Source organism: Rattus rattus, chromosome 6 (genome assembly GCF_011064425.1).
Source record: "Rattus rattus isolate New Zealand chromosome 6, Rrattus_CSIRO_v1, whole genome shotgun sequence".
Classification (NCBI taxonomy): Eukaryota; Metazoa; Chordata; class Mammalia; order Rodentia; family Muridae; genus Rattus; species Rattus rattus.
In genome coordinates this window covers 74,832,522-74,846,346 of record NC_046159.1, presented here as the reverse complement: position 1 = coordinate 74,846,346, position 13,825 = coordinate 74,832,522, and the positions used below count along the sequence as shown (strand labels likewise).

At 48.7% G+C, this 13,825-nt stretch overlaps 1 protein-coding gene across 2 annotated transcripts in view; it reads right to left on the bottom strand.

Moving 5' to 3' along the window:
• The window catches only part of Reep1 (receptor accessory protein 1), a 114,650-nt gene continuing 100,825 nt past the window's right edge, over positions 1 to 13,825 (bottom strand). Inside the window, exons 7-9 of one of the 2 annotated variants that reach the window (XM_032906357.1) lie at positions 11,450 to 11,485; positions 5,261 to 5,412; positions 1 to 2,930 (exon numbers count right to left, since the gene is read on the bottom strand). In XM_032906357.1, the coding sequence (XP_032762248.1) occupies positions 2,859 to 2,930; positions 5,261 to 5,412; positions 11,450 to 11,485 (260 nt within the window). In that variant the 3' untranslated portion in view covers positions 1 to 2,858. The remainder of the gene's footprint in view (positions 2,931 to 5,260; positions 5,413 to 11,449; positions 11,486 to 13,825) is intronic. The other variant, XM_032906356.1, reaches the window with a different exon arrangement.

The window sequence follows — 13,825 nt, the reverse complement described above, 5'->3', positions numbered from 1 at the left end:
AAAGAAAAATGTTAAGACTTTATTCAAGATGTTTATCAGGCATTATAACAAACCAGCAGAGCTTCAGCCTCCGGAACACTGCACTTTACATCCCTTAGACACACAGTCCAGTGTACTATTAGTTATTTCCATCCTAAAGAGACCTCAGAAATAAACTGGAGGAAATGCGCAGTCACGATCCGCAACATCAGCTCTCCCAGTGTGCACTGTCAGAGGATGAAGCACATCTTCCACCACTTGTAATACTTCAAATACTGTGCAAGATGAAGAACCGGGATGGCTATGTGATGGTTGTGATTGACAAGCACTCTTAATACAAACACACGGACAGTTTACCACAGAGAATACATATATCAAAGGCCAGCAAAGTGAGCAAGCTATTCACACAAAGCCAGGAGGCATTCTGACTAAATCTCCAGTTGATGATCGTGAAACCGCACCTCACCTCTTCAGAAATGGGGCTTGTGCTCCATGGAGTGTAACTCAAAGCCGAGACAAGTAGACCTTCAAGCTAGCAATTTGTAAACAGCCCGTGTCTTAAGTCAGCAAACTAGAAACATTCATTTATCTTGTGTAGACAGAGCACCACACCTCTACATGTACAGGGGCATTCACATCATATGTCAGTCTACATACAAACACACAGCTTGTTGGAAAAATAAACACAGTTCTCAAGAAATAAGACAGCTGTGTTTGGCTGTACAGTGAGTGTCATTAAGAGAAGAAACTTAGTCAACTTCTTAGTCACCACTTGAAGGAAAAATAGTTACAATGAGACGACAATTTAGATACCTTTATATTTTAAATCTTGAGTAAGAAGTAATACAGCGTATCTGAGAGGAGTGCTTCCGACTGGGTTTTGGCATGGCTGAGTACAACCTTGGAGCCTAGATGGTTATGACTTCCTGTTGTAAAACGGTGAAAATGTACTAGGACTTAAACTCTGGCCCTAGAGCCAGTTAGTATTCTGGGGGGCGGGGAGGAGGTTCAAAGCTTCTTCTCTGTCTTTTCTGCACCTGTGTCTCTGGATTCATCCTGGATACACCTAACTGACACGGTTGTACATTTTAGAGGGTATCATTTCTCTTGTGAGGAGCTGTTGGGTGAGCTTGAAGAGGACAGATGCTTTTCCTAATGGGTTCAGATGGGTATGGGGCACAGGCAGACTATTTGCCCTCAGTCATCAGATCTTGGGTTAGTTCCTGAGGGTGGGTTCTAAAATACAAAATCACCTTTGGAAAATCCACTAGGTGTATCTGGCAGCAATGAACTCCAACTGAAACGCTTTGTGAAATGGCCAAGACCCAGCTAATGTAGCAGTCTCTCAATGCATGTTTGCATAGCTCAGTACCAGAGCGGTTTGTCATTGAGCCTGTTTGCAGTCAGTTGACAGTTCTATGTGGTACACAACACAATTTCTCTAGCCTTCAGGGCATAGCGGTGAACAAACATAATCCAAAGAGGTTGTGACCTCTTGCATGCATTACACAGAAAGGAAACACCAACTCTATGCACATAGACTAGCCCTACAGTTTGGCTCAGCTATCAGAGAAGAGGGCAGCTCCCTCAGAACACAATGTTATCTAAGTCAGAGACTTGTCAAAATTCTCAGTGTAGTCCTGGCTTGTATTAAATCCATGAAGACATGGAGTGACATGCGTGTCCGTCCATCCCGTTCATCTTCCACACAAGCCAGCAGGGAGCAAGAGCCACAGCTGCCTGTGGGTTAGCCTCAGTTCTCCCTAGACCCTGCCTTTTGGTGGTCATTTGAGATTTGAGGGTCTCATGTTTTTTGAGCACATCTGTACACATCTGTAACAAAAACCTAGTTCTAGGCTTTTCTCTTGCTTAGTGTACTCTAAAACAAGGTGCTCAGATGCAGGCTCCTGGAGAAATCAGCCACAGCACTGGTCCCTGAAGGAGAAACACTCTTGCCAAGTGCTTCTGAGATACTTGCAATTCTGCCAGCAGCTGAGACTCCATCCTGCAAACGGCCATGCTAAGTAAGGGCGAGCCTGCCTGCCTGCCTGAAGCAGTACTCCTGGAAGGGCTCAGAAGCCAAAAGGCAGGAAGGGTGACATTAGGTACACAGCACAACAAACCTGTTAGGACACCCAGACCTCCAGATCTGAAGAAGCCGTTCTGTTCCTTCCTCTCCCTGATGCCCACCAACCTTCCCTGTTGCTGAAACACTGCACTCCTGCCTCAGCTCTGCCCTACCAACCACACAGCCACTGGAAGGAAGCACATGGCCACCTTCCTGCAGAAGTGATGCCTTACTGGCACTGGCTTTGTAAGCAGGTTGGAGACGATGCCTAGAATCGAAAGATTAGCCTACATTTTTGTTTTTGCAGCTCTCTCACTTACCAGAACTTCTGGCAGCCCTTGCGAGTTCATAACATTAAGCCAAAAGCAGCAAATATGTACACCATAGTCCAATGTATTAGTACCAAGAACAACCAAAGGAGTTTTAAAAAAGATCACTTCGTTTGCATTTACAGGACTAGAAACTATGCAACAAATAACTTACAAATGTACATCTCAGCAGCATCATGGAAAGAGTGCTTATATATCTAAAAACACTGTGGCCACAAGACAATCCAACTGTGGAAAATCACTAACCCCAGAAGACAGAGTTCACCCTCCTCCACCACCTTTCCCTTTAGCCTCTCCCCAGCAGGAACAAAAAGGAAAGAGAACAGAAATTCTTAAAGGCAGAAGAAGGGGGAGCAAGTAAAGGCTGTGTCTGTGGGGCTGCACACTCAAAGCACACCCAGCCTGCGGACTTCCGCGTTACTAGTGACTAGCTCTTTAAGGCAGAGGAGAGACGTCTGTGGATCCGGTGCTGTTGGCTCATCTCACGTGGTTTCAGTGGCCGAGGATGAGGTACTTTTCTTCCTGAAGCGGGACCGAAGGGTTCTAGGCGGTGCCTGATAGAGAAAGCAGAGAGAGGACGTCCTCTGTGGGGCTTGAGGGTGGAATCTTGGGGAACAGCATTGGGTAGGGATACTTGGACTGGCTCCCTCTTTTGGGTAGAGCTGGGTTCCCCACAACAGGAATCAGATTCTAGTCTCACACCCTTGCACCATGTGAGGTGAGGCTGAGCCTCCTGGGAAGGCCACCACACCTTCCTGAGTCTGAAGGGAAGGGTATGTAGAATGGCATGTCTTCCTTGCTTCAGTGACTTGAACAAGGGACAGCTCCAGCCCTTTACTGATTTTTATATTCCCTCTGGGAACTGTTTTCTGATGTGTGCTTCAAACTTCCAGTCTCTGTTCTGGATGTGAAACCTTTTACTCTCCAGCAAGCCATACCTGGAAGGCTAATACTACCTCATCTCCCTGAAGAGTACTGCAGAGACCTTTTCTCTCAGAGGAGGCACAAACCACAAGAGGCATTACAATTGAAGTGAAAGAAAAAGACTTCCTCCTAGCATGCCACCGAATGGGGTTCACACAGCTGACCCCAACCCACTGTCCACAGACCCAAGCTTTCCTGTGAGGACAGAGAACTTTCCACTGTCCTTTCACACCACTGTCCCCTCTCACTGGAAGCCCTATTCTTAAATATTTCTAGTCCCTTTGAGTGCCAGCTTCAAAGCCATTTGCCTAGAAGACCCCTTGACTCTTGCCTCTGCCTGACCACACAGCCACCTTTGTGTCTCGTAGTGGTTTGGTTAGTGTTGTTCATTCATTTGAGACAAAGTTATTCTAAGTAGCTCAGGGTGGCCATGAGATCATTTTGTAGCCCAGGCTGACCTCAAACTTGGGATGATCCTCCTGCTTCAGCCTTCCAAGTGTAGTGTTAACATTACAAATGTACTCCACACAGGGCTGAATGTTTCTTTGTTTCCCTCCCATATTGGAGCATTGAGCCCAGGGCTCAAACATTGCTTAACAAGTACTCTACCCACAAGATATATACCTCCAGCCCTTTTTCCTCATAGTGCTCTGCATTTGCCCCACAGCAGAGGACTTTGTACCCAAGTCCAGGCTATGGGATATCTCTCTTCACTGCCCATCAGACTGAATTTCCTGAGGCCTGTCTCCCCTTCACCACCATCTCCTGGTGACTGACTGGCTCAGTGCTCCCCCAGACACCTCAGGCCATTGCCTCACTGGTAGGGAATATTCACTGCTCGCTTTTAGATGTTGCCTGAGACCATGGCAATGCAACCTCCCTTTTTAGGTACCTGCCTCTTGGACATTACAGTAATGGGAGCTGTGTGCAAAGCTTTTAAGCTACAGCTAGGTGTACTGATACACACCTGTGATCCCAGCATTCAGGAGGTAAAGGCAGGAGCATAAGGAGTTCATGGCCAGCCTCTACTATAGAGAAGGTCGAGGCCAGATTGGGCTATAGAATGAGACTGTCTTAACAACAATAACAATAACAAAACCACAAACAACAACAATCCCTTGGGCTCTGGGCTATTTAGAGATTAAGAGTGAACTCTCCCCATCATGAGGTTTCCCAGATCCTGAGGCCAGATAGGACTCATCCAGTACCCAGCACTAATCCACACTGACTGGTTGAAGACATAGCTCAGTGGTAGAATGTTTGCCTGGCATATATGGGTGACCCCCATTTGATCCCCAGCCCTGGAGAAGGGTGGGGAAAGAATATATGAGAGAATATGAAATGATCCATCTTGGCCAGGAATGTGAGGAACTCCTACATCTGAGGTGGTTGTAGCTTCCATCTCAGAGTCAATAGGAACGCTAAGACTTGAGGCTTATGAAGGGGAATGTTTGTGAGTATCCCATCCGATTTTCACCAGGGCCTCTAATTTTGTGTGTGACAGGAGTCGTGACTTTTTCACAATGGACCCTCAGGCAAGAAGGTTCAGTAGATAAAGAACCAGAGAGGAACCAAGTAGCTTTTCCCTGAACCTGTGACTAGTAACTCTCAACCTGTGTCAGCCCAGGAGTCACAAGCATGGTCCTTCTGTTGTCAAAACCCTGTTTATATCCACAATTGGCCATAGTACTACGTATATTGTTTTCTGATAACTTTAAAGAACTGTGGAGCTGGAGAAATAACTCATCTGGTGAGGCACTTACACACACACACACACGCACACACTCAGATCTTGGCAGGAAGTTGGTGATTTGTCCTACCTGTTTGATGAAGGGAAGTCATTCTTCCCCTAAGTACTCGAAGTGTTGTCAGGTATCACAAGTGGTGCCATTCCCATCCCCCCACCCCCAGATCTCTAGTGCAAATACATGCTCTAGTCCACACCCCAGACACCATGTACCTCCAGGGGAAACTCGGTCCTCCTCGGTGCCTTATATTTGTATATGAACTCCAACAGGTCCTCCTCCTCCTCGTCAGAAAACGCCAGTGGGTTTTGGACCTGGTGGGGCTCCCAAGACTTCACACCACCCTCACTCACATCTCCCTCCACCACTTAATGTCCATCTGACAAAGGAGACAAAGATGGCGGGAAGGGGTCAGTGTAGAAGGGAGCAAGGATGGGCAGAGGGGGAGATTAGGTGCACGGCACAGCAAACCTGTTAGGACGGCCAGGGCCCCAGATCTGAAGAGTGGTACTTAGGAGACTCAGGAAAGTGAAGGTGTCAGTGGAAGACCCAGCAGCTTGTACAGAATGAATTGTAGGCTCAAAGCCATTGAAGGAGGACAGGAGAGGACACGTCCTTAACTCTGAGGCTTGTCATGGACTGATCCTTAGACCTGTGAGTGAGCACCTGAGGAGTGCCCAGGAAAAAGCCTCTCTGAAGACCAGAGCTGTGCCTCTGAGAGGTGATGCTTCCTAAACTACACACAGGCGATGCTGACAGTGCAGCACCCTTGTCTATGCAGCACCAGGCATTCTGTAAGACACAGGATGTAAAATGTAGGCCTAGAGACCCAAAGGGATCATCTTAAGGTGAACTGTGCAGATTTTTCATTTCAAAATACCTGGTGCTAGACAGCAGAGGACCCTCATAGAAATGCGAAATCTGAACTCATCCCCTATCCCACCCGCATGTGACAGCAAGATTCCTACTTCAGTCTAACTTGAACGAACTATAGGTAAAGCTCCAGCATTAAGGTGATCCATTGAATGCAGCCATGTTGCTGAGCCAGAATGTCCTAGCTTAGGCAGTCTGTAAATTATTCTCTGCCCTACCCAGTTTATCTGGCATCCACGGACACATCCATGGTTCTATTCTTGGTGTATTATCTTCATCCAGAACATCGTTCTATTCTTGGTATGTCGTCTCCATCCAGAATTACAGAAAGTAGAGCTAGAGGGTCCACAACTCATCCTGTTCCACCACTCTAAGGTCTACAGACAGAAACCCCAGCTCTTGTTGAGATACAGTGCTGCTGCTTCTAAATCACATTCAGTCGCAGATCTGGCTCCAATCTTATCACCAGAGGGCTGGTTGCTGTAACTAAGGCTGCAACTAAGCTTTTCCAGTTTCCTCTGCTGTGCTCCATGGTAGCCAGCAGGGGGCAGCACGAGCACACAGCTGCCATCAGTAGGCCTTGCAGGGCTGAACCGTGGGTGGACAGCAGGGCCTGACATCACAAATTTGCCTTGGATTTTTTTTTTTTTCTCCTTTCTCTTTCTCCGCCCTCCCCCCGCCCCCGTGCTTCTCTTAGTTTGTTTACTCCAAGTTCTGTTGCTTTCTTGTCCTTTCCTTCCTAAATCAGCTGTTGGACTTGAGAACAGTAAGCCCACCTTTCTTGAACACCCTGGTCTTCCAAAGCTGCCTTTCCCTAGCCCCAGATGATGCTTAGAGTCTATACCCTGCAGCCAGCTCCTGCCATATGCCATGGTTCTCTTGTCAGTCGCACTGTCTCAGCAGAAAACATCCCGAGCTGTGGGGCTGTGGCTGCTCATCCCTTTTACTCTCTGAGTGTCTGAGGGAGGGCTGGGCACTCAGCTGGCACTGATAGGCCAATAAGCTAAGCGGAAGCATGCTGCCATCTTAGACGGTTCAGATCTGCTCCACACTGGGGCATGGCACTTACTAACCAGGACATTCCTCTGGACAGGATTCCTCCTGCTTAGTCAGGACCCAAGGCCAAAGTAAAAACGCAGAAGCATCCTGGTTAGCTCCACCCAGCAAAAAACTGCGTCCTCAGGATGGCGTTCCTCACTGGCTGAGTTTAGACCTCTGAACAGGTGCGGGCCGTTCCCCTTAAACCCAGGGCTTTCCCATGCCAGTTGTCACGGGCAGCATGATAACCCAGAGACACAGCAGGACCCTCGGGTGTGTAATTCCTCAGCCTGCCCTCCAGAGCGTACTGAGGCTGAGCATCCAAACCGCACATTAACTACAACAACAACAGGCGTCTCATGAGTGGGCATGCATGCCGGTATCCCATCACCGGGAAACAGGGGCACAAAGTTTTCTCTGGGTTAGCCTAGGCCACATAGTGAGTTCCAGGCCAATCTGGGCTCCAGTGTGGAGACCGTGTCTCAGACACAAAAGCAAAATAAAACAAACAAAGAAAGAAAATTCAGAGCCCATCTCAGTACTGAAACTCTTAACAGGGCTTTGTGCACACTCTTCACTGAAACCTTGAACAAGAACCTTGAACCTTTGAAAAGAGGTAATCCTGTGACTCCCAGGAGTGGAGATCATTCCAGATATCTAGGCAGGAGTAGAAGCCTGAACTGATCTGGGCAGAGGGTGGGAGCAAAGGAGGCCAGTGTGGGTGGCTGGGGGACAGAAATAGCTTCAGATGGAAGCGACCCAGAACCCCGCCTAAAAACCAGCCCAACTGTTAGAATGGTTCCTGTGTGTCTGTCAAGTGTGCTGTTGGTATTTACCATTTATTTTACTTTTTTGAATGCTGGAAGTCAAATCCAGGCCATTGCACATGCCGGGCAGATACTCTACCACTAAGCTGGGACCCTAGTCCCTTGTTTGTACAGTCTGTCTCACTCTTGGGGCAGAAAATAACATGGACAGCCACACTTCTGAGTGCCAGTGCACTGTGGATGCTGGTTACTGCTTCCCCTCTTCAGTGGGTGTGAGGAAGGAGCAGGTGGCCTGCATTTACAATTTTCTCCTGATCCTATATTCCTATATACCTTTGATTTACTGTTTCTCTCTCTCTCTCTCTCTCTCTCTCTCTCTCTCTCTCTCTCTCTCTCTCTCTCTCTCCTCTCTCCCTCCCCCTCTGTCTGTCACACACACACACACACACACACACACATCCATACACACATACTTTTTGGAACAAGCAGCAGAGTAAATAAGAAATAAGTCACATTGAATTGATACCACACTGAAGGGTGGTATCAGTCTGAGAATCAAGGACAAGTGACTGAGCAGGAAAATACGGAGTGTACCTGTACATTTTCATAGACTTATGACATAATATGTCCTCTATCTTAACGATGGCTAAGACTCCAAGATCCTGAGAACGTGTTGTGGGTATGTGCTCTCCCATAAGAAGTCTTCCTGACCCTTCAGCAAGGGCACCCCAGGCCTTGTCATGGTTGGGTCAAGGTTGGTAGTTTCTACTTAAAGACAGGGGTCCCAGTTGTCTTCCACAATGGAGCACCTGTGTGTGTTAGTGTCAGCACTGGAGAACTGAAAAGAGGGGCTGGGTTGTCTCAGTCCTTTAAAGACCTGAACAGATCTGCCAGCGCCAGGCGCTGAGCCACCCACCCACAGTGCAGCACGACACCCAGGTTAGCATGCATCCCACACGGCACACATTAGTGATGCAAGGCAGCAGATGTGCTGAAAGGACACGCCTGTCTGAACACTTACATCCAGGGTCCCAGCAGTCACCAAGGAGAAAGGAAAGAACATCCTGTTAGAGAAGGGGCTTTGGAATGAAACCCACATGTACTTAAATGTACTCCCTGCCTGCTTGACTTTTTAAAAGTCCTGATACTGGGGTTGGGGATTTAGCTCAGTGGTAGAGCGCTTGCCTAGGAAGCGCAAGGCCCTGGGTTCGGTCCCCAGCTCCGAAAAAAAGAACCAAAAAAAAAAAAAAAAAAAAAGTCCTGATACACCCCTCTGATTGATGACAGGCAGCTCAGGGAGGAAGAGAGAAGAAGGGGGAGGAAAGGTGCCGGACAGGAAGCATCTACAAAGAGACAGAAATATGTAGGAAACAGCAGGGAGCTGACCGATAATCAGAATGAAGCAGAGAGGTAGGGAGGGAATGTTCTAGTGTCTGGTAGGCACAATTTAGAATAGGCCCTGACTAACAACTGCTGCTTGCTGGGCTCTGAGCTCTAATGCCATGGCTGTCACTGCCCTGTCAGGTGACTGTCAGCTCCCCAAATTCCCACTTTCCCTTTCTCCACTATCTGAATTAAGACCTGTATTTGCATATCCTTTGGAAAGTTCAGTCTCCAAGGATGACTAGAACCCTCCTATGCTCTGGACTGAACCACCATCTCACAGGACATAATTTCAGGGGATCACCCAAGACCCCCTGGAATCCTCTCAAATGGTGCTGAAGCTTAAGCTTCCAGCCCCTGGTACAAGACAAGTACATCCCAAGCCCATCTGCCAGCACTTCCCAGTAGAGTGCCTTTCACTGGCATAGAGCTGGAGAGACCACAGAAATATCTAACCCCTCGCTCAGAAGGAGGCCCAGAGAATGGAGAACTGTCCTTAAGGATATAGAGGGTCTCACTGTGGAGGAATCATGGGATTGGGTCCTTACAAGGAGCTCTAGGGAGCAGGAAGAAGATTCCAGGGTAGTGGACGACGGCAGGACCCTAGGAGAGTAGGGCCTGCAAAAGCCAGGGCTTAGGCCAAAGCGACCAGGCCTGGACTCCAAGCAGAGCCGTCCCTGCTGGATGCATCTGGCTATTTGCTACCAGCTGTTCACTCCTCCAAACCCCACCCATTCTGAGACACCTGCTGCAGTGGCCTGCAGAATTTGCAGATCCCTACCACCTGCTGATTTAATTGTCTGGTACACAGACTGACTATAAAACTACTGGTGTCCTCATAGGTGAAGATATCTTAGAGGCAGGGGGAAGAGCGGATCAGAAAGAATGGGACGTTAACAGAACCGGTCCCCAGGCGATACTATCCTGGCTCATGATACAAGTCAACATGTAGAATGGGGAACAGAAATGACCATGGCCATCTGGGGACAGTGAAGAGCTGTTTCCCAGGAACTAGGAAGTCTACCAGGCCTATGTACCAGTGTCTAGCAATGGGAGTCCCCAGCTTCCAAGATGGACTGGGAGGCCCCAGTTAGACAGGGGCTTCTGAAGACTGGTTGAATACTACTCTCCCACTGTGTCCCTGCTTAGTACTCCTATGTGTCACTTGTCTTGGACTTATGGCTTTCAAAACCCAGTGCCCTCCCTGGCTCCTAATGCACCTAGTTAAGCTCAGGCAAAGTGGAGGTGCAGCTTGTAAGAGCAGTGTATAGCAGGCCCCAGAGAGCCACAGCTGCACCAGCTGTCGCTCACACACCACCAGCAGCAACATCCAGGGTTCCTGTCTGGAAGTGGGGATCCAGAATCCTGGGTTCATTTGGATATGACAGCCTTTAAAAATAGCAGCCATGGGCCAGAGAGATGGTTCAGTTAATCAAGGCACCTCCTGCCTCAATTTGGTCCCTAAAATTTGCATTGCGGGAAGTGAGAACTGACTCTCCCAAGTTGTTCTCTGGCTTCCGCACAGAGGCCACAGCACACACATGACCACATATCACCCCTCATACACAAATAAAGGATATAATAAAAATAATAGTCACCCTTCAAAAGCCCCTTTTAACAGCCATTTCCATTATAGTGCAGGGAGGAAAGCAAGGACCTTTATTTTATGATGAGCAGTTAGGTGACTCAAACAAAGTTGCACAGCTAGTGTGTGGCAAGCCAGAGCTCTCTTAGTAGGGCCGGAATCCCTAAAAACTCAGGGCTTCCCCCCTTCAGAGGATCATGGCAAGTTCCTCTGTGCTCAGGACCCATTGCACTGGGTGCGCACTGCTATATGTTGGCTTAAAGATCCACACATACGTCGCTAACATTCCTTCTAAGAGGCTGGATAATTCTCTTCTCATGGAACACGTGGTGACTCACGGCCATCATCAAACAGACTGAGGTCATTAAAGGTCCTGATAGCTTCCAGCCTGACCTGTTTATCTTGAACCATTCACTGTGGGCCAAGTCACTGGCTGTGTTTCAGCACTCCCTAACAGCTTGGGAGAGGCCCAGATGGTGAGGGACTCCAGGCAGTGACCCTGGAGCCCTCTTGGAGTCAATCTGCCAGGTCTCAGTCATACCTTCAGGTCACTGAGCTCAGCCAGCATCCTGACTGCAGCTTCTCCAGAGGTCTGGCTACAGAAATGTTAGACAATATTTTTGCTTCCCCTAAGGGTCTTGTCCCCATCTGACCCATCCAGCTGAAAGGGAGCCCCAAGGTCCGGGTCCAGCACTTGGTTAGAGACCCCTGAAGCAAGCTGAGTCTAGCAGGCTGCAGGCAGACTGGCTGCTACTCACCTTTCCGGGTCCTGCAGGTGGAGCAGCAGGTACACACTGTGGGAATCGATTGGGTGGGGGTGCTGTGAGAGACAGCCCCCACCCAAAAGGAACCAGGCCCCAGCAACCAGGGAGGCCCCAGAATCCCAGGAAGAGGGAAGTCTTGATAAACACTACAGTGTGTTAAGGGATCAACTCTGATTCAGCCTCCCCTTGGGTCAGGCCCCGATTCCTGTAGCTCTAAGGAGGTGAGAGCTGTGAAATTTTCTCCTGGGAATAACCATCCCTCTTCAAAACCTCTCCTAGACCTTTTGATTTAGATAGTCCTCCAGGAAACCTCCTTAGACTATAGTAGGTGCTCACTAAATCCATGCTGACCCAGTGACTCTGAATCTCTAGAAGTCTCTCAGCTCCATGGACACTTCCTGGTGGGTAGTGGCAGCCATTCAGTGTGTTATCCCTCCCTCTCAGTTCAGATTGCAGAGAGGACAATCAGTCCCTGCTTGCCCTAACCTCTGTAAGCCAGAGGGCAAACACCAGGCAGGCCAGTCAGCTCTGGCACATGGCCCAGCCTCACCCCAAGTGCTGAGAGTGGCAGCAAAGAACTATGCCTCTGCATCTCCAATGCTTGGATGCTATGCTCTCCTTACACCAAATGCAGGGGCCATTTGTGTGCTAGGCACGTGGCAGGCAACTGGAGGTCGGTTGGAGAGGGAGGCACAGAACCAGCATCTGCCTGCTAGAAGCTTGCACGCAGAGTAAACACAGCAGTATAGTTTCTGTGTCTTGTTCTCTCTTTTCTTTTTCTTTCCTTGGGATGCAGAGAGCCAAATGATCTCCTCCCTGGTTCTCCTCAGACCATCATCTTCTGTTTCCTGGACCCACGCTGTTGCTTTTATCCAGCACCTCACCAACCCCACTTCCTCAAGGAGCATGAATTTCAACATCTAGACACATCCCTTTGCCTAACTGTGCTCTTGCAAACTCTATATTCTTTTGTATAATATGTATATTGCTGTGTGTATTATACCCGTGTGCATGGGTGGGGTGAGCCCACTCCTGCTTGTGAGTGTAGTAGTGAGATCTTGGTGTTGGTTTCTTGTCTTGCTTTCTATTTTATTTTTGAGACAGGAGCTCTCATTGGACTTGGGGTTCCCCGGATCATCTAGACTGGACAAAGTCTCTGGATCTTCCTGTCAGTACCCTCCAGTGCCACACTGCAGGCTGATGCTACAGCACCAAGCTTTTACAAGGACTCTGGGGATACAAACTCAGTTCCCATACTTATAAAGTAAGTAAGCACTTTACCAGCTGAGCAACTCTCTACCCCTCCCCCTGCTATCACCTATATATCCCTATCTACCTATCTATCTATCTATCTATCTATCTATCTATCTATCTATCTATCTATCTATCCATCCATCCATCCATCCATCCATCCATCCACCCCACCCACCCAACCACCCATCTATCTATTGTTTGAGACAGGGCTAGAACTCACTGGTAAATGGGGTTGGTCTTGACCTCACAAAGAGTCTCCTGTCTCTGCTTTCTAACTGCTGGGATTAAGGCATTTCATTGTGGTTTGTGTATTCCCATAGGGCAGTCAGCTTTTAGGAACCACTGTCTACTGAGGCCATTTGGGCTTCCAGTTGCTTCACAGCCATGACCTGCAGCCACACATTCACTTGCTCCCTCTCCTAAGTTGGCTCAACTCCTACCCCGTTTGAAGTCTGAAAATGTTCTTTATTTTCTTCCCTTTCGTTCTCCTCACAACCCTAAGACACAAGATTGACTAGGACACAATGGAGCCTTTCCCTCAGAGGAAGCTGAAGGGACAGGGATCTGTTTCCTGCACAAGGTCAAATACTCTGCTGTGACTAGGCATTGTTCTGAGAAAAGTTCTAGGTCTGTGGCACACATAACCGAGAGGAGGAAGTGGGCTCACAGGAATAAGCAGGAACATGTGTGGTGGCTGCCTTGTGGTGTCAGGCCCTGTGTGCCATTTCTGGATCCCATGGGCTCAGTGTCACCTAGCCAGGACGCGCTCCTGTGTTTGTATACTTGGTCTCCCAGGCGGTGGAGCCATTTTGGAAGGCTGTGGAACTTTAGGAGGTGGGACTTTGCAGGAGGAAATGAGTCACAGGTGTTGGGCCTTAAGTTTTGATGGCCAGATTCTACTTCCAGTTCTCTTCCTGTTTCTTGACTTCTGACTCAATGTGACACAGCCTCGCATTCCTGCCCCATGCCTTCCTGGCTACGATGGCCCGTGCCCTCAAACTGTGAGCCGAAATAAACCCATGCTCCCGCCAACTGCAATTGCTGTTTGTCAGTTATTTGGCCACAGCAACGAGAAAAAAAGGCATAGCGAGGCTCGGTTTGCACCCCGACTCCAAG